Source organism: Henckelia pumila, chromosome 3, assembly GCF_033568475.1.
Source record: "Henckelia pumila isolate YLH828 chromosome 3, ASM3356847v2, whole genome shotgun sequence".
In the NCBI taxonomy this organism is placed as follows: domain Eukaryota; kingdom Viridiplantae; phylum Streptophyta; class Magnoliopsida; order Lamiales; family Gesneriaceae; genus Henckelia; species Henckelia pumila.
The window spans coordinates 168,152,830-168,177,258 of record NC_133122.1 but is presented as its reverse complement, the minus strand read 5'-3'; the positions used below and the strand labels follow the sequence as shown (position 1 = coordinate 168,177,258).

General features: G+C 33.1%; 4 protein-coding genes across 5 annotated transcripts; 1 reads left to right on the top strand and 3 right to left on the bottom strand.

Moving 5' to 3' along the window:
- Window positions 1-834: 834 nt before the first annotated feature.
- LOC140892047 (glutaredoxin-C1-like) lies at window positions 835-1,413 on the top strand. The gene has a single exon (XM_073300789.1). The coding sequence runs from the start codon at window positions 971-973 to the stop codon at window positions 1,355-1,357; it is 387 nt and encodes a 128-aa protein (XP_073156890.1). The 5' UTR covers window positions 835-970; the 3' UTR covers window positions 1,358-1,413.
- Window positions 1,414-6,360: 4,947 nt separating this feature from the next.
- Window positions 6,361-8,416, bottom strand: LOC140889922 (GRAS family protein RAM1-like). Its single transcript, XM_073297666.1, has 2 exons — window positions 7,562-8,416; window positions 6,361-7,494 (listed from the first exon to the last, which is right to left on the bottom strand). Exons 1-2 carry the CDS (start codon window positions 8,414-8,416, stop codon window positions 6,361-6,363), a joined length of 1,989 nt encoding a protein of 662 aa, XP_073153767.1.
- Window positions 8,417-18,709: 10,293 nt separating this feature from the next.
- LOC140889921 (uncharacterized) lies at window positions 18,710-19,834 on the bottom strand. The gene is made up of 3 exons (XM_073297665.1): window positions 19,487-19,834; window positions 19,290-19,432; window positions 18,710-19,169 (listed from the first exon to the last, which is right to left on the bottom strand). The coding sequence occupies exons 1-3, from the start codon at window positions 19,832-19,834 to the stop codon at window positions 18,710-18,712; spliced, it is 951 nt and encodes a 316-aa protein (XP_073153766.1).
- Window positions 19,835-21,606: 1,772 nt separating this feature from the next.
- On the bottom strand, window positions 21,607-23,980 carry LOC140890552 (IQ domain-containing protein IQM2-like). 2 transcript variants are annotated; one of them, XM_073298423.1, is made up of 7 exons: window positions 23,515-23,980; window positions 23,328-23,393; window positions 23,148-23,236; window positions 22,961-23,051; window positions 22,640-22,879; window positions 22,445-22,546; window positions 21,607-22,341 (listed from the first exon to the last, which is right to left on the bottom strand). In XM_073298423.1, exons 1-7 carry the CDS (start codon window positions 23,899-23,901, stop codon window positions 21,727-21,729), a joined length of 1,590 nt encoding a protein of 529 aa, XP_073154524.1. In that variant the 5' UTR covers window positions 23,902-23,980; the 3' UTR covers window positions 21,607-21,726. The 2 variants fall into 2 exon arrangements, with proteins under 2 accessions (XP_073154524.1, XP_073154525.1); XM_073298424.1 differs by having other exon boundaries at window positions 21,607-22,338.
- Window positions 23,981-24,429: the final 449 nt, after the last annotated feature.

Genomic DNA, 24,429 nt, shown 5'->3' with positions numbered 1-24,429 from the left:
ATAGTTATCGTTTATCCTCTTGTATTCTCTATACAAGAAAATCTTGTACAGGACGAGAGAAAAACTAATTATATTATAAAGTTCAATAAATGAATGACATGCACTATATATGTTACGCCAAATCGGCCCCCACCAGAAAAATTAAAGCTAAACGTATATCTTAGCTGGATTTGGATTAACGCCCTTCGTAGCTCATCCATTATATTGTTGACATGGGATTATTCTTCAAGTTTCAGTGTCGCTTTAATGGACACTTTAATTTCTTTAATTGCCTACATAAAGATGACACTATTAGAGGGTGGTTATCAGTCCAATTAAATACATCTGCTTGCATGATCTGTTAAAATTGCACTGCAGCATGAGTGACTAGTCAAAGCTATACATATATATGTACGTACACATATTTGTAGAAGTATACATATATATATACATACATTGTATATTTGTAGAAGTGTATATATATATATATATATATAAATATATATATGTTCCCGAAGGGACATATGTATACATATATATGTACGTACACATATAAAAGTTAAATAGTTGTTGAATCCATTAACATTTAATTAAAATATTGTTTCTCATTTTCCAACTTCAAATTTTTTTCAAAATGAATTTTTTTATAATCTTTTTGAAAACATTAAAAAAAAATCTAGATGATCGTACGTGACAATGACATTAAGACGAATATTGAATAATAAAGCAAACGTTATTTATCACTCCAAAATATATAATTTGGAGCATGTGCCATTCAAAAATGGATCAATATTTATTATCTCGTTTTTTTCCACATTATTATTATTTGGTGTTTTAGTTTGGCTCTATATAAATTACACCTCCTTCCTTCCCCAATCAATCACTCTGAATCCCAACGCTAGCTAGTGTTGATATTCCAAACGGATCCTAAAGCTAGCTAGCACTTGTTGCATATCATATATACATATATATTTCCCTATAATATAATATAATGCATGATGAAACAAAATACTGGAATTATTACGGTTACAACGTCCCAATTAGACGAAGTATGGCAACAGATCCATTGGAGGGAATAGAAAGAATGGCATCAGAAAATGCGGTGGTGATCTTCAGCAAAAGTAGTTGCTGCATGTGCCACGCCGTGAAGCGACTATTCTGTGGCATGGGAGTGAACCCAATGGTGTACGAGCTGGATGAAGATCCCAGAGGAAAAGAATTGGAGAAGGCGTTGATGCGTTTACTCTGCGGCGGTTCTGCCGTTCCCATCGTCTTCATTGGTGGGAAACTCGTCGGTTCAATGGACCGTGTCTTGGCTTCTCATATTAATGGTACACTGGTTCCACTTCTCAAAGAGGCCGGTGCTCTTTGGCTTTGAATACTTTTATGTTCATCATCTGTTTTATATATATATGTTCCATCCATCCATCTTAATTCACCCACTTTAATGTATTGTGATTTCTTGCAACGAATCTATAAATTAAGCCTACACTTTCTATTTCAAATTTCAATATTGGACGCATGCAGGCTATTGTCTATCATATCATCAATTTGTTAAATCATGATATGGTCTGAACCGCCGAGTCAGCTTAATATTTAAACAATGAAGTGAATCTTCTATTACTATTATTTCATATATTCTTATCGGTCGACATGCATGCGCAATTCTTAATATTTCTAAGAACATAAAATCAGGTGAAGTTCAAGTACTGCAACCATTAATCGACCATGCATCGATCGCTCTCTAGTACCGACTTGTGACAAGAAGGTTAAGAAACATGATACGTATATATAGGCATATTTTTAATGGGAAATTAAGTAATTAACACCAAAATAAGACGGAAAAACTATACTTTTATTAACATGTTTAGGTCACGAGTTTCAATTCCGTGGATCGGTCGTTGGGCAAGCAACTGCCGAATTTAGCAGCCAACCTAGTTAATTAGCGGTTAACTTAAATAAGAAGTTATTGGAAACCATGCAGTTAATTTCTCATTAACCGTCGAACACAACTAAGAAAAATTAAACTTCCGAGATGGTATTTTAAATTAAAGGTACGTCTTTTCTAAGTAATGCACTAGTTCTTTTAGAGGGGATCAAATGATATGGTTACCTTTGATAAGGGTATATAAAAATATATGATATTCTATTTAGGAAATTAAAATAAGTTTTTTGGTTTATTAACTAATTCATTTTTTTTATTTTGATCCATTAACTTTTGAAATTTTGGTTTTGGTATATTAAATTTTAATTTTCGGTAAATGCTGACGTGACATCGAAAATGCTGACTTGACAACAAAAAAATGCTGATATGTAAAGCTGTCACGTAAACAATTGAACCAAAATAACAAAAAATTAAACTTTATTTAGTGTACCAAAACCAAACTTTAAAAAGTTAATGGACCAAAACAAAAAAATAGTGAAGTTAATGGACAAAAATAAAATCATTTTTTATATATACTAACTACTGGTAGTGTTTATATATATTTTTTATTTTGTTTAATATAATAATAAAATTAAGAAATATTACCAGTTTTGTCATGAAATTTTTATTTTTCTATTTTTGGTCTTTTTTTACCCCTGATTGCCTGAAAATCGCTCATGTTGCGGCTCCGATGCTTACCTAGATTTCTGAAGGGAAAATCGCAAATGGGCCATGGTTCTCCTTTTCCAACTGGACAATAAATTATTAAAAAAAATTAACAAATCCCAAGTGCTACATAATATTCTAAAATTCTAATGTTTTTTTGGATTTTTTTGGTCCAATATGTTTGTCCGTTTGCGATTTCAGACCTCTATAGTTTTAAAATTCAGTTTTAATCCGCTATCTTTGTAAAAAAAAAAAAAAAAATTTGCAATTTTAATATTTTTTTCGAGGTGGCGCTAATGTGGCACTATTTAGTACTGATATGGAGGTAACATGTAGAGTGTCACGTAAAATTTTGAATAAAAATGACTAAAATTGTCAAAAATCGAAACATACAAAACTAAAACTGAAATATAAAAATATTGACGAAAATCGCAAAGTAAACGAGTTCGCCCGAATGGAAATATTGTCTATTGATCCAAATATTTCAGATAAGAATATATGTATATTCTGTTTTTTTTTAAAAAATAATGTTATATATTATATTTCAAATTGAGAGATGCTATATATGTACGCCACAATATTGAATATTGATAATTCAATTTTAACATCACAAATATATAATAAAAAAGTTTAATTTATCAAAATGTGATGATATACTGCATATAAATTAAAATATCACGATATAATATCAAAATTTTACGATATAATTGATGTAATTATATATAGATATTTTGGTTGTGTTCTTAGTTATATAAAAAAATGAGTTATTTGTATCAACCACCCTGTGAAATATTGAAAATGATCACTTCTCCCTTGTGAAAATTTTAATAGGCATCTTCCACCCTGATCTTTTAAAAAATTAGCATACTCGTTTCTTCAAATGAGTGATTGTTGCGCACGCGCCCCTCATGCGACTGGGCAAATATTTTGATATTTTTTTTTGCACCAAATACCCCTGTGAAATATTAAAAATGCATATTTGACATCTGTAAAAATAATTTTAAAATCTATTCAACCCATAATACATAATTTTTAATAAAATCCAATTATAAATATTTAGCAAACAGTTTTTGTTTTATTAATTTTTATTTTTTATTTTAAAGTATTATCATTAATTAATTATTTTCTAACAAATATTATTACTTTATCATGTTATCATTATTTTATTAAACTCACTTCGTATTTTCAACTTTTTCATTAAACATAAATTCATAAACAAGTATTTAAATAATTTCAAGTAACAAATATTGAACTAAACTGATAAGTTCAAACATATTATTTTTTTGATTTAGGAATATATATTATTGAACCAAAATTTAAATTTTTCGAGAATATGCATTGCACAATTTGTAATAAATAATAAAAAATAACATGCTTATATAATTCTAACTCGAAAAAATAACATTCATGAACTTATCATTTGGTTTAATATTTTGATATTTTTAGATATTTAAATCCTTATTTATGAATCATCTTTAATGGAGAAGTTGAAAACAAGAAGTGATTTCTTAAAATAATGATACCGAGATAAAGTAATAATTTTTTTTAGAAATAAATTAATTAAAAATTATAAATTTAAAATAAAAAATAAAAATAAATAAAATTAAAAATATTTGGTACTTATCATTCACTTATCATTTTGATTTAATATTTTGGTACTTTAGATATTTAAATCTTGTTTATGAATGCATTTTTAATGGAGAAGTTGGAAACAAAAAGAAAGTTTAATAAAATAATGATAACAATAAAAAATAATAATATTTTTTAGAAAACAATTATATAATCATAATAAATTAAAAATAAAATTAATAAAACAAAAAATGTTTGCTAAATTTTTTATAATTATATTTTAATAAAAATCGTGTATTATGGGTTGAATAGATTTAAAAATTATTTTTACAAGGGTCAAATATGCATTTTTAATATTTCACATGGGTATTTGGTGCAAAAAAAAATATCTAAATCTTTGCTCAGTCGCATGAGGGGCGCGTGCGCAACAATCAATCATTTGAAGGGGCGAGTGTGCTAATTTTTTTAAAAGGTTAGGGTTGAAGATGCCTATTAAAATTTCACAGGGGAAAAATGTGCATTTTCAATATTTCACAGGAGTGTTTGATGCAAATAACTCTATAAAAAATAAAAGAATACAAAAAAAAAATAAAAAAATAGAAGAATACAACAAGTGATGTTGTACAGGACGAGCTAGGGAGAGATCACGGACGGAGGGCACCAAATCGATCGGCCCCCACATGCATACGCTAGCTGGATTAATTTGGTATCATCACTCATCATCCATTGTTTCGGTGTCGCTAGCTCGCTTTAATTTCTGTTAATTGTCTACATAAATATAAAGACTTTAGTAGGTGGTTATATTTCCAATTAAAAAACTACAACGATGCAGGAGGGTGAGGGTCCATCTGCGGCTTTAAATTTAATTTTAATATACATTGCATCATTGACTAGTCAAAAAAGCTTGTTCAACCTCTTTTTCTTTTACTTCTTGACAAATATAAATTTTAGATTTTCACGAAGTTTCGTTCGATCCTGACATTATTATATATATATGGAACTTGGATACATTGCATATTTCTTAATTTAATATAAAAAATATCAAAATATTAATAATTAAGTCCCCCATTTTAAGTTTCTTCGTCTACAATAATATTAATTAATTGAATAACAACAGAGTGAAATTTTTTTTCATCAGAATAATGCATTTAGTGTTGTTACGATACCATAAAATCCATTACACTCATACTCATATAATAATCATATTGATGTAGCCAAAAATCACTTGTATATGACATGTTGCTTCTGCAAAATCCGGAGTATCTCTGAATCCTTGTATGCTCCCTGTCGAGATATTCAGTGGGTTCTTCCTACGTCACAAAACAAAGTCAGAGGAGCCGGAGGGTTCTCGGCGAAGGCACTGCGACGCTCAAGTCAGTTATTACTCAATAAATAATAATCGATAGTAGAGCGATCTAGTGCTTAAGAAAATGTGTACCTTAATAAGAAGGTGACTTGAGCTATTTATAGATATTTAGAGGGTTTCATGGGTTTGAGCCTCTTATGGGCTTTTATAGAATTCAGGGTCTGGTTGAATTAAATATATATAATATTTAAATAAGCTTGGACCGCAAAAATATTTGGAGTGGACCTTCATGATTGGGCTCAGACCCAATTAAAATTTTAGGTGTAACCTATCTCACACACACACACATATATATATATATATATATATATATATATATATATATATATATATTAACAAATTTCTGCACGTTAATATTGAGAAAGTAACCAAATTAATTAATTACAAACTTTATTATTTCCTCATGTAATGTAATGTTAATCTTTTCTCAGGCCTTAATGCTGATGAGTGCAACATCACTAATTTATGGCCAATTATTAAGTCTAGCAATGATAGGCTCTATATATATATATATATATATATATATATATATATATATATATATATATATATATATATATATATATATATATATATATATATATATAATAATTGGCGTCATGTTAATATTTAGGCCGAAAAAATAACTAAATTAAAACTGCATAGCGTAGCCCGATCAATTAATATTGTACTAAAAACTGAATTTAACAAATTAAAAGGATGAAAAATAAAAATTAGGCCACCTTATAGGACTAATTATCTCGTGCATCATTAAAATTGAGAAGTAGGTACGTATAATGTATTTTCAAAAAGTATGCTTTAGTTAATGTAGTCGCAAAATGCTAGCTACATTGGCATGCATGAGGTTAACTAATTATTAGCATCTCCATGCAGAGGCAGCTAAAATGGCTCTATCTTGCCATCCCAAGAGCAAGCAACCATCGTCTTCTATCAACCTATACCCATCACAAGAGTACAATCCAAGCAATATTTTGGATTGGGTCACTGCATTTGCACTCAGTGGAACCCCTTGGAATCCTTTCCCTTCCATAATTTTCCTCCATTTTTCCAATCTTTCGTGCCTCATAACTCTCTCTGGCCCCTCATGCGCCACGATGTTCCTGATCTCTGGCGCGAAAATGTGTTGCTCCACCTTTGCTCTCTGTGCGGAATCCGGTGGAAATGTTGCATCCAATGAGTCGAAAATTGCTGAATAATAGTGCAACGCCTCCAGAAATCGGCCCAGGAAGTAGGGTCCGTTGTGGCTTGCTTCTTGTTCAACTATTGTCACTATGTTGGGCGCTTGATCTCTGATCATAGTTAACAGGTTTCCCAGACAATTTGCTGGGACTCGTTGAAGCCGATTGACGGAGTTAACGGCGAGAGCTTCCCCAACCCTTCTGTTAAACATATGGGGTTTGAGGTTCTCCAGTTCTTCACCAACAGGATGGAATTCAAAAGGGACATGAAGAGAGTGCGCAAGTTCGGTTAAACATCGACCGGTTTCCCTAACAGATTCAGGGGATGGACAAACTCCGGTGATCCGGAGAAAAGGGGCACCTCCTGGCCGGGCAGCAAGGGCTTGCATGAAAGCTGGCCATTGGTAGCCTTGGAGGATGTCAAGATCAATTATGTGAACGCGGTGTTCGGCATCAAATGCCTCGAAAATTGCTTGATTAGCCGTGAAATGAGCAAACTTAATGTAGGGGCAGGCCTGATAAAGGATTTGGTAAATCTTGAGGATTTCTAGATTGTCTGGTGGAAGGGGATTGAAATTAGGCTTTAAATTGGAGGTGGTGCTAGCTGGTTTATTTGAAAGGGTGGCAGCAAGTCTTGCACTCAGGGCTTCAGTGAAACATGCCGCAACACGCTGCATGGAATCTCCAAGGGGAGAAACCACTCTATTCAGTTGGTGGAGGTACCTCCTTGCCAACATATAGTCCTCCTTGGATACTGCTTCTGCGCAAGCAAGAAGGAGATGCACAAGTTGAAGTCCACTGTCGTCGTGTTCCTGCATGTATTATTAGTCCATATGTATTATCCGTGACTATTAATTAAGTTTCATTATTAGTACGTACCTGATCGGGTGGAAGAACTGGAATGATATTGTGCAACTGTGATTGGCGCTGCATAAATCTTGGTTGGTGTAGCAGATGTCTGTCTCGGTGACTACTTTGCTGATCATGTTCTTCTTGGTTTCTTTCTTGTTGCAATTGGTGTGATAATGGTTGAGGTGCATTAATAGATTCTACTACGGCCTGATTATAATTAATACCATTTTCTTGAGCAATACACGTCTGATCCACAGAATATTTACAAAACCTAGTAGTACTAGTGGTAGAGTCAGGCAACGTCAAGCAATCCAACAACTCTGGAACGTTGGTCAAGCTGGGATCTTCCAGTACTCCACTAGGCAACTTTAGAGGGGAAAACATGGAGAAATCATCGTCGTCCTTGTGATCATAATTATTAGTATGATCTTCGAGAGGCGGCAAGGAATGGATAAAGTACTGATTATTAGGGGAGTTGAAGAAACGGTGAAGTGGGCTCATTCCCTTGCCTGGTTTGTGAGGCCCGAGAGGGGATGGAAATTTTGGTGGAGAGCTGAGCACGACCCCGTGAATATTATTCCTGACTGGAGAACAAACCATGAAGTCGTCTAGTTGATCCGGAGGAAAGATAGACTCCCATAATGAGTAATCGGGGGATGGAAATTCATGATAATCTTCAAATTTAAGAGCAGCTGGAATGTTGAGGTTTGTTGGTGTTTCGAAATTGGAAGATGATGGATCATTGTTTTGCTGAAAATGATCCTGTTTTGTGCAAGAATTCTCAGTTTTCACTGAAATTTTTAAGTTTCCCATCTCGGTTTTGATGGTCCCTGTCTCACTCGATAGACTTCCCAAGCTGCTGCCACAAAGAGAGTTGCTCATTATTTTTTGTGCAAGAGATTCTTCTACATTATGAGAGTGGAATTTGGAGCTAACTAGCTGATCGCTGTAATATCGTATTATTATTTTTGTCAATTGGTATGCAGCTAGCAAAATTAAAGCATGGGATTGTGATTAATGTGATTGCGTCTCCTTTTATAGATGATCTAGATGTAGAGATGGTCAATGGGAGGGAATAGCTAGCTAGCTAGGGGATTATTATATTGTATTGGAGATGGTAGATTTATAGATGCATTGTTTCGTCATCTTCAACAAGAAATTTTCTTGGCCCTTCCCAACACTCGCTAGACGCCAGATTGAGAAAGGGCCCCGCCTTCATTGGACCATGCTCTGTTCAATCTTCTCATTGCTTTCTTCAAAATTAAGCCCTGGCCTGCATTAAAATATAAGAAATAGAAAGGCTACTAATTATTAATAGTAAAATATCTGATCTTCTAAACAAAGAAAAAAAAAAGTAAAATATCTTATCATATCAAATATATATATATATATATATATATATATATATATTATATTTAACCTCCTTATAATATGTATTATTACGTACGAAAAATATCTGATTATATCAATTATTTATCTTCGCTTGTCACACAAAAAATTAATATCTATATATACCTCTATTAGATTTACTTTCAAACACTGTTTAATTAATTAAAATCAATTTTGAATACTTTTCTCAATACTTTTGAATACAGTGTTCAACTCAATACAAGTATTCTAAAATAACTCAATTTATGTTTAATCTGGTTTAAGCTTTAATACACTTAAAATAAATTGATCAATGGTTTTTAACAACGTAAGATCATTTATTTATAATTTGAATGAAAATATTTTTATAAATATATATATATATATATTAATTTATTGTTTAGAACTTAATTTCAATATATTTTTATGTTATTATATCATTATCCACTTTTCAAAAATTTTAAATTATTTAGGTTTTTTTTATGTCCATGTCTATACTTCAATTTTTTAAATAGTTACTAGTGACCGCAGCACACGTTTTGAGTGTGTAATATAATATATATTAGCGATCGTGACACATAATTTTCACGTGGTTGATAATTTGATATATAAATTAGAGAGAAGTTTTAAAAAAAATTGTAAATAATTTAATAGGAATTGATAAACGATGAAATTTGAAAAAAGAGATAAAGATAAAATGAGATAAGGCTGTTAGAGAAAAGCGAGGATAATTTAGTGATTTAAAATCTAACATAAAAGAGATGTGCGTTAAATTTAGGGTAAAATGAGAAGAATTTTTGGTGTGATTTGACACATCAAAATCGGTTAGTCTGAAGGGTTGAACTATTATAATATATCATAGACATCGATCTTAATAAAAAAAAATAGCGTTATGATTCATTACTTTGAAATAACTAAAATGATGATGTTTAAATAATTATTCTAACTGTACAAGTACGCAACGCCTGCAGAGAGAACTAATATATTTTAAATCTTATCTTTATGCTAATCCTATCAATTTGTGTAATGTTTGGCTCAAAATGATTGAAATTTTAGTAAAAATTGAAAATACTTTTTAACGCTTAATCTCGTATTAAAACAAACTAAATTTGTTTGAGGGTGTTTGACTAAACTTATTAAAAAACAACTTATAAGAGGTTGATGCGTTTGATATTATAAGATTTTTTTATTGTCAAAATTACAAAAAAATATAATACTATAAAAGTAATTTAAATAATAATATATATACAAAAATATTTTTAAATTTATCATAAATGTTAAACATATATTAAAAAAATAAAATTATTTATAATTTTAATTTTAAAAAATGATAAATTATATATATACAAAAAATAAACAGAGAATGTGGTGAGAATTTAATAAAATATATAAGAATAATATGGATATATCGTGTTTTTAAACTTCTAAACTAGTCTGATATGAACTTCTTCAATTAGTTTAGGAGAAGTGGAGAACTAATTTAGGACCTTGTTATGCACTCAAATAAACAAAGTCCTTATTTCTTTTGAATGTTCATGAAATTTTTATTTTCTCTTTTATTCAAACATACGAGGCATGCGAATCCTTCTTCACTGAATTGATTAATTCTGCCATAGCCTGGCCCTCAAGTATAGCTAATTTATGTAGTTCAAGACGAACTTTCTCGTGTTGAATAATATAATCGCTTTCTGGATTACAAGGCATTGCAATTGCAGACAATATATATATATATATATATATATATATATATATATATATATATATATATATATATATATATTTATATATATATATATATATATATTTATTTATTTATTGAAAATATATTCCTATATCTATCTATATTATATATTACAATTAATAATCTTATACTAACTAACATCTCATTCCTTCGGTGACATCTTATTCAAAATTACAATAATAACTGCATTATAACACTTTATTGGTCATATTTTTTTTTCCTAAAATTGTTTTTATTTAAAATTTTGCAATCCTATATATATCTATATTTTTAATTAATATATACAATCATGTCTTTAACTGAATTTAAAAACTTTTTAAATTATGTAAAACTAATTAATCTAAAAATAACAAAATTATCAAATTTAGATAATTAACCAATTGTATAAACATGCAACACGTGAATATGTGCACTTACAAAAATTATCGTATTCAGATAATTATTCCGACCATAAAAATACACAAAGTGCGCATATATAGTTTTACTTCCTTTGATGAATTCTTATTTAAAATACGATTTAAAAACAAAAATCAGATACCATATAAATACATAAAGTGTGCATATATAGTTTTACTTGATTTGGTGAATTCTTATTTAAAATACAGTTATAAAAAAATATCATAACATGTTTAGATAATTTTTAGAAATACTGCATAAACATGTAATGCGTGATATTATTTAAATCCTTATAGATACTGATTGTGAAATTTTGATACGAGAAGATCGATATGGAAGAAAATATGTCGTCGTCGGTTAATCAATTAGAGTTGTTCGATAACAGAGCATTTAAATGTTATAAACAGAAGGTGGCGACAAGCAAGTTGGGCATTGTGGGAGTCGTCTGGTGTATTTGCCAAAGGATGGGAGCACTTGTCATTGATCGCCTCCCCTTCTCGTTCGGCTCGTCCTCTTCCTAATTATAAATACACTCCTTGTCTTACTCTCTGTCCTTTTCCCGTCACAAAATTCCATTTCATCACACGCTACCAATAAATTAGTCCACCAAAATATATTGACGGCTGATTTTGATTTTATCGTCTTCCATTGTTTGGTTTAATTGGTTTGATCGCTTGACGGATACAAATTAATTTTACAATTTATCGGAGATATTTGGTGATGCCCGGAAAGGGTCCGGGTCATCTAAGACTCGGGCAGAGGACGAAGGGCCCACGTAAGACCGACCCTAATCTGGTCCCGGAGGCCTAGGGAGAAGGGACCGAACTGAAGTTGATGTGAATTGGGAAATATAAGTCCGAGAAACTTATTAAGATTGACAGATAGAGCTGTCAAAGTGGGTTGGACCTGTTGGATAAGCTCGTTCCGTCGGCCCGTTTTGACAGCTCTACTGACTAGGATCTTTGTAAGCTTGGGCCCAAGTTCGCAACCCAGCACTACCAAGAGACTTAGTCAATCGATCATGCACTGTAGTAATCCATTTAGACCACCATGGTCCAGGTCCGGGTTGGCAAAACTCGGACCCTTAAACAGCTCGTCTGTGGTCGGTTACGATCCGGATCAGCGAACTGGCTAGTCGGGTCACCGCCCGTTCTGGATCCTGGTCGAACCTTAGATTTTAAAAAAAAATTGCATACACATGCGGGCATACCCCAATTTTTTTACACCACATTGTTAAATTTTTGTTAGAAAATTTATATTAAAAACTCTATCAAATATTTCATTATTTCAACAAAAATCTATTACATTTATTTAAATAAAAAATATATTATATTTTAACAAATTATATTAAAAACTCTATCAATTAATATTTGGGCAATTTGCTCAAAAATCCCCAAATGCAAACATATTTTGCTTTCGGATCCCTAGTCATAAAATGTGGTACAAAACAATACAAGATGTGGTACAAAACCATACAAGATGTGGTACAAATTAACAAAAATTGTGGTACAAAAAAATGGTTAGGGAGTGCAGAGCAAAATATGTTTGCATTAGGGATTTTTGAGCAATTTGCACTTAATATTTCATTATCTCAATAAAATCTATTACATTTATTCGAAAAAAATAATATTACATTTCAACTTTCAATAACTTATGTAGTGACCCTTACCGAGATCACCTACTAATCAGAAACTTAGGAATGCCATTAACTTAATTGAACAGTAAACCAGAATAAACTGCGGAAGCCATAAATATTATACAATCCCAAGGAAATGAATCTGCAAATACCCAAATAGTTATACAACCAAATTGAAATACTGTATCAACCCAATGCAATAAATAAAACCCTAGGCGAAGCTCCAGCTGGCCAATCTACTGTCTAGCCCCTCTTGGATCTACCCGCCTCATCTAATCGCAAACCTGCCCCATGGAATAGGGTGTCCAGATACACAAAGTACGAGACGTGAGCATAAAACGCTCAGCACGAGAGTATGAGTATACATGCATGCAAGTGTACCTCCTACTGACTAGAGGACAAGAATAAGATAACAAAGACAGACCGGGCCCTAGTATGTAGCACGCTGTGTCGTCGCTTCAGGTGGTGGCTCACATACCGAAAACCAGTGGATACTCCGGACTCAAATCGATGGAAGTCTATCCACTATCAGGATAGGGTAAAATCCTACTAATAGACATCTCAAAAGAGATAGCTCAAGATGCGAATGTATGCAGCATATAATCATGTCATATAAATCATGCAGACACATAATACATGCATACTCAGTCAGGATATCTCGAACAGTACTTTCGTACCTTAATTACTAGGCAAGCTCTACCAGCTCTAGGTCAACGCCTATAATCCGCACTACACTTTCAAATGATACTAATATCATTATAGTGCTCTAAAAGTCTTAACTAAGCTATTGCATACTCCTAAATATCTTTAGAAAGCAAAAGTTATACCTGCGTCCTTCATCAGCCCGTTGTTGTTGCTTACCTCAAAACTAGGCCACAGCTCCGCTACGACGCCTGGACCGCTATGCCACTTTCGGATTCCCGATGGGACGCCTAGAATTCCCTAGATCTGAGCTAGAAGACTAAGAAATCGAGAGAAGAGAGGTGAAAGGTGTGCCTGGATATGAATCTCGGCACCTCTATTTATAGACATCGAACGGAACGTCCTTTCCTCCATCGTTGCATCCGTTCTACCTTCGTTGCGTCCGTTCGCTATCGTTGCATCCGAACGTCACATCATGTGCGTAAGCAGTGATGCATTCTTGCTGGCACGAACGTTGCGTCCGTTCCTAGGACGTTGCGTCCGTTCCTCTTGACCCTTCGGATCATTTCTGATCATTCTGGGTTTATTCTCGGACTCCGTTAATCCATTAAGACATGATGTGTATATATATGTTTTAAATATTTTAGTTATCTTATTTTATTGCATTAAATTTATTTTGGGAAATGGATTATGTTACACGTATTTGTCACATTTTTTCGTTACACACGCAACGCGTATGCCACGATTGCTAGATATATGTGATGCATTTTATTTTTCAAATGTAATAAAATTAAATATGTTTTTATTTGCTAGATATATGTCCAATTTCAATAAGAGTAACTCAACATTGCACAAAGAATTTGATAAAATATGGAAAGTTACATTAGCGATCTGGTTATATCCCGGAAATGTTGTATACAAAGACGTTCTACTTCTACTCAAATAGACTGGAAAAAAAATTCTGAGATATATGTTTTTATTTTATGTATATTAATTTTGTTACATTAAATTCTTAAATGTATATTTAATAATATTTGCTTGCACTCATTTTATTTATTTATGGTTGTTTCTGTTTGGACAGGTAGTATGTCAATGCATCAATGTATAAGGATCAAGAGAGGCTGTAAAAGAATTTTAAATTTGAGTTTTGAAGAGTAGAGATTTTTCAAAATTTATTACAAAGAGTCATAACTTAGATTTTAGAATAAAATATTTTAATCTTAGCTCCAATATATTTCCAGTTAATTATATGCTTTGTTTTTTTTCCCGGCCCGTATATGTTGGTCTTATTTCCATTTATCTGCCGATAATTATGATCATTTATTAAAAATTCATTGTTTTTATTTTAGATATGATTTTCTTTAGCAATTCTAATTTATGGCAAAATTATCTCAATTTTCTGTACAACTCTATGTTACCCACATTTTGTCATTTCAACTGAGGTAAGATATAATTATTATTTTAGACATTCACTCTCAACATTATTTTAGTTTATAACACACTTATTCATATACATGTTATACTTAATATTCATGTGCAAATGTTGCACACGTATCGCGTGTGCCTCAGTCAATAATAATAATTAAGGTTGCAAGTATTATAAGATCTAGATTTTTAGGGAATCAAATATCGAGAGATAGAAATTTTATACAAACTTAAAATATGCAGATTTTTTTCTATCTTAAACTTATTTTTGTGCCTATAAACAAAGGCTCGTAATTCAAGAAAAATCACACAATTTTTCAGCTTTTCTTTCATATTTTCGCAGCAAAACTTCGGTCCATGTTCGGCCTTGTTCACGTCAGCCAAGTTTTCTTCATTTGTTTTTGGTGAATAAAGCTGCCACCTATATCCAAGGAATCGGCCCACTTTCTTTCTTTAATTTCGAAATCAAGTAATTCAATTGGTGTCAGAAGCTTGGTGTGAAAGGATTAATATTAAGTATATGAGCACTTTGATTGGTCAATAGATTAAGATCTCTCGTAAAGTGCTTTCTGAATTATGTGAGGAATTGTCCATTTTGTCCATACTCTCTCGTGGAGGTAGGATAGAATTTGGAAGGAAAATTGCTCAAGAGTCTGCCAAATTTTCGAGAATTGCTTCTGAATTTTTCGGCCGAAGGCTTCTCCTACTCAAGTTATTACTTTTGCACCAATATATTTGTAAGTGAGCTTTTGTATGTATATTTCTTATTGTGGTTTTGAAAATATTTATTGATGAGTCATGGTATTTGGTTTTCGAAATTCGTTCGAGCATGTGTCTTTTGTTCGTGTCATGTTGGTTCATGTTATGCCATGCATGTTGTCAAGCATTGTTATGATTCGAATGAATATTGTAATGATATGACCCTTATAGTTGTATGACCTCACTCCAAATAGGATTAACATATTGGACATGATCTCGCTCCTTAGAGATTAACATATATGAGACAGTAAATCATGGAAAGGGGATGAATTTCAGTGCTTATGTATGTCTGTTGAAAGTCTATGTTTCATGATGATGTTTCGGCCATGATGGCCCAAGTATTGAGTTATGTTTATGTTCATTTTCATGCTCACGATTATGATTCTATGTTTATGCATATATTTGGTATATGTCTCAAACGGCCCCCCACTTGTTGAGTGTTTCCCAAAACGCTCACCCCTTTTACCTTTTTTCCTCCCAGATAATGAAGATGATGAGTTAGAGAATCGAGAACAAGATATGTTTTGGGGTTGGTGAATAATAGAGCTTGAAGAATTTTATTTTGATTATGTTATTCCTTGTTTTGGGATTATTTCAATTTAATATTTTTGTTATTTAGTTTATTCTAAGGCTTCCGCAAGATTTTGTCATTTTATGAATTTTGGAGCTGAAAAAGACTATGTTTTTGGAATTTTATTTATGAATAAAAACTGGTTTGGTATATACTGTACTACGAGGCTGATCGTTTTATAATTTGTGTGAATTTGAAACAACGCCGGTGACACGTCTCGGTCTCGATCTTGGGACGTGACATTTTAGTATTATGAGATCCCTGTCCCACATGAAAAAAATGAAAGATTTATAATGAGTAATGGGCTACAATAAAATTCTATAGCAACTTGGGTTAATCATTTTCGTAAAGCGAGGACGAATACGAAGTAGATGTTATAGGGGTCCATTGTGCTGTCGCGCAGGCGCGGGCTTGGGCCCGAGGCGTGACAGAATGGTATCAGAGACGGTCACCATCCGGCAGACCCCGGGAAATAAGTGTTATGCGGGGGAAAGTTCTACGTACGTGGGAGCCACCTCTTGAACCTGTGGGTCAAAGTGCTACAAGACAGGCAGGGCCGATCCTAACAAATTTTGGGCCTGAGTTCATCTTTAAAAAAGGCTTTTAATTCATAATGTATGTTCATATTTTTTTTTAGTTTTATATCAGCTTTTTCGAACAAAAGGGGGTGGAATATTGAGGACAAGCAGAACAATATGTAAGAGCAGAGGTGGTAAGAAAAGAGTAGAACATTGTTTGCTTCTCAAAAAATTGATTTCATCACAATCTTAAATGTAACTACATTGGGTAACAAATATTGCAGTATACAGTTACTAGAAACCCAAACTATCACGAGCCAAAATGAAGATATAATTGGATCCATAAACAAAATCACATCTTTGTGATGTAATATCACATCAAATGAAATCACTTATTTTTAAAGGATTTTTGAGAAGCGGTAGACTTGCCCATGAGATTTGTTGGTGAAGACGATGACTGTCCAACTCTATCTCGAGCACTTGTGTAAGCTTGCAGTCGTGAGACTGTTGTGAAGCTAACTCCACCTTTCATAAAAGCAGGTGTATGGATGTTCGCTGATTGGCTAGCCTACAACAATACAAAAAATTTATTTAAAAACACGTCAACCATGCCATCAGAGAATATATTGTTCTAGTATTTATAATATCAAATCAATATTTTAAATAAGATACATTTATCGAAGATATTGAGCATGAACTCCTTTCAATATTAATTCCGACTTTCTGTGCTCTTTTCACCTGTAAAAAAAAATATTCACCATAAATTTGTTTATAAATCTTATACATCAAGTCTTTCAAGAATCAAGGATGAACTATACAGATAAATTCTGGATCAATATAAATTATCATCCCAACAAAAAATTCAGAAATAAATACTCATACTCAATGAAAAAATTCAAAAAGTAAGCACGAAAATTTTTTTTGAGCCTTTGTGAAACAAATAAATTCAAGACCAACATAAATTCTCATTTCCGACAAAAAATACAGAAATAACTACTAATACCCAACAAAAAAATTCAAAAAGTAAGCACGACATAATTTTTTGAGCCTTTGTGAAACAAATTAATTCAAGAACGACATAAATTCTCATTCCCGACAAAAAATACAGAAATAACTACTCATACCCAACAAAAAAATTCAGAAAGCAAGCACGACATAAATTTTTTTGTCCCTTTCTGAAACAAATAAATTCAACACCGACATAAATTCTCATTCTCAAGAAAAAAAATACAGAAATAAATACTCATACCCAACAAAAAATTCAGAAAGCAAGCACGGCATAATTTTTTGTGTCTTCCTGAAACAGATAAATTTAAGACCAACATAAATTCTTATTCCGAACAAAAAAAATACAGAAATAAATACCAAAGAGTATAAATGGGTAAAAACTAACAAAATAAGTACATGAAGTTTTTTTTCCTGATTGGACCCAAAGTAGTATCTATTGATTCATTTGGTACAGAACAATTTTGCTGTGTCAGAGACTCTTGTTGTACACCAAATAGTACATACAACGTGCTTGCAAGGAATCCCTGTCAAATCATATTTCCTACAACTGCAAGACCGGATTAATAGGTCAACCGAATGCTGATCACGTCTATCGTTTGATCTCGTTACCTGGTAATGCATTTCATCTGACTTCATGGGAGAATACCTAATAGCCTCTACATAGACCTTTGCCAGCACATCTCTGATCTTTGAACAAAGTCGACCTTTCCATTTCTCAGCTCTGTCTCTGTTTTTTTGAAATCTTCCCATCAAAAGATTTCTTATCTTCTCAAGCATCTCAATTACTGGCTTCTCCCTGACATCTAATATGAAGCTGTTAAAACTTTCACACATGTTGTTCAACAAGATGTCTGATTTAGGAGTGGTGCTGAAATATGCCTTAGACCACTGGTTTCCAGGTTTTTTTGACAGCCATTCATATGCCTTTGCATCAATGTTTTTCAACTTAGATTCAAGTGCAGGAATCAAACCTTTTTGCTTATCTGACATAAATGTCCAGGTATGTGGATCATTGCCTACACCAATGTCTTCATCCAAGAGTCGAAGAAACCATGTCCAACTATCTTTTGTTTCACGCTCAACCATCGCATAACATATTGGAAATATATTATTATTCAGATCTAGCCCCACGGCTGATAACAATTGTCCACCATGTTCCACCTTTAAAAAAACATCCATCAACACCAATGATACGCCGACAAGCACTCTTAAAGCCTTGCTTACACACTGAATAACAAACATATAATCTTTGAAACCTTGGACCTTTGTCATCCTCTGTCAACTTCAAAACTACAGTAGCCCCAGTGTCGGATCTTTTCAATTCAGCACAATACATTCTTATTTTTCGGAATTGCTCCTCAACAGATCCTTGCACCAATTTCAGCGCCTTTCTCTTAGCCATGTAGGCAGTCTTCCTCGAAAAATCTGACTGAAACATGACAGAAATCTCTTCCTTAAACTCCAAGTGTCCCAATTTAGGATTTGTGCTGAATTTTTTGGCAAAAGTATTTCCCAACCAAGTTGAGTTCACACAATTGTTTTTCAAATCCCGAACACAATTACTGTGACATCTGTCAAAATTTCTTACTTGCCAACAATTATCATTAGACATCTTCGCAACATGGATCTTCTAATGACAATTATCATCATTGCACTAAGCCCAAAGCCAGATATTATCATTTTTCACAAACTTGACAGGTATTCCTTCTCGAATGCAGTAACTTTCAATGGCGAACTTTGCTTCTTTCTTCGAGTTGAAAACTAAACCCAGCTTCAACTCTGGTTTTTCAGAATCCTTCTTTGGATCAAACAACGGATACTTTTTTACACCATCCTACTCCTCATCAGAATCATGAATACTATTAAGACCGTCACTGTCTGCACAAACATCTTCTTCACTATCCTCCTGCATATTATAAATCACATCTTCTGTTTTTTCTCCTCCATGCACAATCATTTTTCCTTTAGGTTCTATATCATCGCAAACAAATGCATCCAGTAGCCCATCATTTTCATCAAAATCATACTCATTGTTATCAAACTCGTCATCTCTAGCCTCATGATTTCCATCATCTAAGTGTTGAACATATATTTTAACCTCATAGTTTATCGGAATATGGTTTCTTTGATTCAACACATCCGAATCATTTTCCAAGTATCTACCTTCATTAATAGTACCTCCGACTTTGTGCCAAAATCTAAAAGACCTTTTCTCTTCAAATCCAAGCTCCTCCATAAATGCCCACAATTCAATCATTCCAAGCTTATCAAGATCGACAGAATCAAAATATTCAAAACTACCACCGATGTATTCATTGCGTTTTTCTTGATCTTTGAATCTTCCATTTTAATGTATTTTAATTGTAAAGAGATCTGGTTCTCCATTTAATCCTGAATCGAAAACAAAAAAAAAAAAACAGACATTAGATTATCAGGAAAATGCATCATAAAATTTTTGTAGAGCTAATTAAAAAATTGACGGATTACCATAATTTGGAGTGCCCTTCGTTGAAAAAGTACTTCGTCTAGCCATTACATATCCAATCAATCACTTAGTGAGTAAAAGCTGCACGAAAGAAAATAAATCACAATAATTATTTAAAAAATAATATTCGAGAATTTATAAATCATTAGATTGCCATATTATAATCAAAAGATGATAACAAAATTGGTTGATCAATTTTCTTTGTTATACAAAATCTGAGACTTAGAAACCAAGGGAAAAAAAAACCATTCATTCCCTCACAACCAAGTGATAGAAAATAGTTCATTTATTCTCTAACAACAAAATGACAAACATTTTAAAATATCTCGACAATAGTTCTTCCTTTTGTGTTTATTAAAAAGTAACTATACAAAAACATAGCGTGCACACCGTCGAATTGGAAATATCTAAAAAATTCCAATCAAACATTTATGCAGATTCGATGCAAATTACTCACTTTCATTCCTGGTAATGATCTGCTGGCCACCCTCAAATGCATATTTTTAATGAACCATGTTTTTAATTTTTACTTCCATTCAGGCAAACATGAGATTTTATTTTTGAAAAATTAAAGTACTGTTCTTACTTACTGTTCTTACTTTTTAACCAACCAAGTCACGCACGACGCTAAAAAAATTCAGGTAAAAGAACAAAAAAAATTGCCAAGCATCATATTTTTTAGTAGAAAGATGGTGCAACCTTACCCTCAAACTGTTCAACACTTCTCACGGAAGCATGGTGAAATGAGCGACCGGCGAGCTTCGAAGCTGAGGAATTCTCCAACCAAGGCTGTGCGAAGGAGGATTGGGGAATTTTTGGTGGTTCGTGCATAGGAATGGTGAATGGAGTGAGGGGCGAGCTTCGAAGCTCAGAAATTCGTCAATCTCAGTTCTGCGTATGCGGGCATTTAGGGCTTAGGATTTGGGAATGGGTTTTTCTATGCATGAAGAGGGATTTCTGCTTGTGCCGTTGGTACAATTAACAGAAATACTAACGCGGTAAAATAGAATGAAGGTTTGGGACTAAATTGAGTCACAAAATTGATTTGGGACTAAACCGGGAGACACCCAAAAAACATGGGACTAAATCGAGAATTTTCCCAAGAGAGAATAGAAGATGATACATAAAATATACTAATTATCTCATAACTTAAATAATTAAATAAAATCTTCACCTTAAAAAGGAAAAATTTCGTTCTTGACAATGATGACTAGTGGAGTACTAGTTGGGAGACTTGGTCAATACCAATAGATCGACCTACACTGCTTTTTTTTTCCCCTTCTTCTCCACCATTTAGTTGAGTGAATGGAGTTTTTACTATGAAGACTTGTGAAGCCGAGAACTAGGCAATATGGACTTGTCCATCCACAGCGAGAGAGCTGTAATATGGCAACTTTCCTTCTAATTAAATTGCCAGCTAGTTTACTCAACTTGAAATTGTACATTTCTCGTGTTAGATGAGAACCAAAAAGGGGGGAAAAATTAAAATTATAAAGAGTTAATTAATTAATACATGGCTAAATGGAAAAAAAAAAAAAAAAAAAAGGTCTAAGAATTGCTGTTGAAAAGAATAGCAAAGAATTGATCCTATGGCTATACTATTACTACCAGTACTTTTCGTACTTTCCACAAAACCAAAAAAACTAAACGATAGGTTGCATTCTTGTGCAACTAGGAGCAAGATTACTGCTATCAGGAGTTGATACACGAGAAGGGACGTCGAATCTTAATGGATTCTTACTTCTTGGAGACAAATTCAGTTGCTCTAAAGCATGAGATTGGAGTCCCGACGGGTAATCTCTCAAGCAGCCAATTCTTGGTCCGGCTCCAGTGCTCCACTTGCAAGATAATTGCTTCCCGAGTTGGTAGGAAACCATTGTTTTGTGTGAATTGATTCTTTTGAAAATGGATTCGCTGTCCTCTTTAGCTTCGTTGTATTCTTCGGTTATGCAGCTGCTACTGATCTCTGAAGAAAACGACTGATCTCGTTCTGTTTCACATCCAATATCCAAATTATTTGATTCGTCTCCTCTCTTTAACGTTGCTAATAAACCTTGTTTACTTGGTATCTGAAGACTAGCCAATTTTCCTAGGAAATCTTGAGGATTAATATTATTTCTTGATATATTGGATTCTTTGACATCTGCCTCCAAGTGATCTTTTTCAGTTAAGTCATCTTCAGAGGAGTTGCTTCTCAAGTATACGCTTTCCTTCTTTCCCTCGTAGTCATCTTCATCACCATCAATGCAATCAAGCTGCTAAAAAAAATATTATGATTTAATTAAATGAATCATATATCGCATTTCTTATATCATGTAAGATTAATCAAGAAAATACCATATATGTTTCTAATTTAATTACCTTAACGTAAGTAAGATCCACTTCATTTTCCCTGAGAAACGATATGAAGTCCTGAAAATTTTCAGGTGTAGGCCGATAATGACCGCTGTGAGGCCAGACTGCCTGTTGAAATTGATCATGATCAAAAGAAGAAATGAAATGAAAATCTCGATCTAACAAATAAGTAAATTAGATTTTTGCAGTATATATACGTACCTTTAAGACTCCATTTTCAGAAACTATCCTGCCCGCAGCCAAGGTAGTCCCTCCAGCCAAAAAACTGGAATGCTGGAACGACCCTTTCCTTTTCTTGCCAACGTACAATATCCGAGAGGTGCTGAGGACAAAAATCCACTTACAACCCTTTGGTTCATCAATGGTGTCAACAAACTCCCCGGTTTGCTTGTACAAGAGCTTCCCATCCTCGATCGCCACTTCATACGCGTTTCTCTCCATCTGCGGATGGCATTAACGTTGGGCATGAGCATCTTCAAGAAGTTACATATATATATATAGGACAACATGATCAGTATGTACCGGGCCAAGATACTTGATGCACTGCTGTTGAAGCTTTAACCGAGGGCACTTTTCGACCAGATTAGCATCCTTTCCTTCTCCTACATCAAGCCTGCACAAATTGCATTATATTGTTTATTAGCAACACAAAATTATATATATATTATCTAATTAATTGGGGTGCAGAGAAGACAGTAGAGGTATATACCAGTAAAAGAAGGGCTCTTTGCTTTGAGAATCTAACCATTTTGCATAATAGAAATGCAGATTGTGCCCATACCGATGACGGGGATCAATCTGTTAATGACCAAATAAATCATTATATATGAATTCTTCATGTTGATCACTTGGCTAGCTAAGTAAAAGAGAGTTTCAATAATGTACTTACAGCTTCGAGCCAATGTTGCAAAGCAAGTTTCTGGGCTTTGCCATTCTTGGATAAACCTTTTCCGACCTGGAAAATTAAAGTTAACATATTAGAGACATCAGACGATACTGATCAAAAGCTTAATTTAGCACATGGGGCCGGGCCGGGGTATGTATATATGATAAAAAAAAATTATATATATATATACCTTAGCAGCTCTGGTTCTGGCCCGTGACCACCGCGAAATGGCAGTCTCATGCTTATGGATGTGAAAGAAAGATATGGAACTATGTTTGAGTTGTGCAAAATCAAGTAGCTTCCACCAACTCTGTTCTACAAGAACAGCGCAATCAGCTAGCTTTCTCCTGGTTCGGAAGCTTTTGTAAACCTTCTGTAACTTTATAGCAGCTTCATCATGTTTGGGAAAGATTGTTAATTTCATAGAATCTTCCATTAATTGTTGGCGTGTAGAATCTTCGTTCTTCTTCTGATATTCATGATCTCCAAGCTGGTTGATGGATTTCACCACAATTGATTCGAAACCGTTGTCTAGATCATGGAAAAAGGTAAATGGACATGAACAAGATACACCCATGCAATATCAAAAGGGATTTTGATCAAAACTTTCTTTCTTGATTTGGATTAATTTGGCTTCTTTAATTTGTACCAATATCTTGTTGCAGATATCACCTATGTCGAGTAAAAATGAAGATACAAGTACACATATATATATATATCAACTAGGCAAGGTTGGGGGAGAGAGAAGCACGTGGATGGACTTTTGAACGACGTACTTTTCTTCTCTTTCTTTTGACAACGACAATGAAACTTTCCTCGCAATTTATATTTTCTATTTTTGTCGGTTTTTCTCTTTAAAATTAAAGCTTGGCTTACAAGTTATATATGGTAAATTATTGGGCTAACGCATTAGTCCAACCATGCTGTCAGGTAACTTTAATTAATGGACAAATATCTGCAATAACTTTATCTTTCGTTTAATAAAGTATTGATAGAAAAAATTGAAGTTAAAAAACATATTCTTCACAAATTCAGACACTTTTTCAAAAACATCACTTTTTAAATGTACATATATATCATATATGGGTTTGTAAATTGTACTACA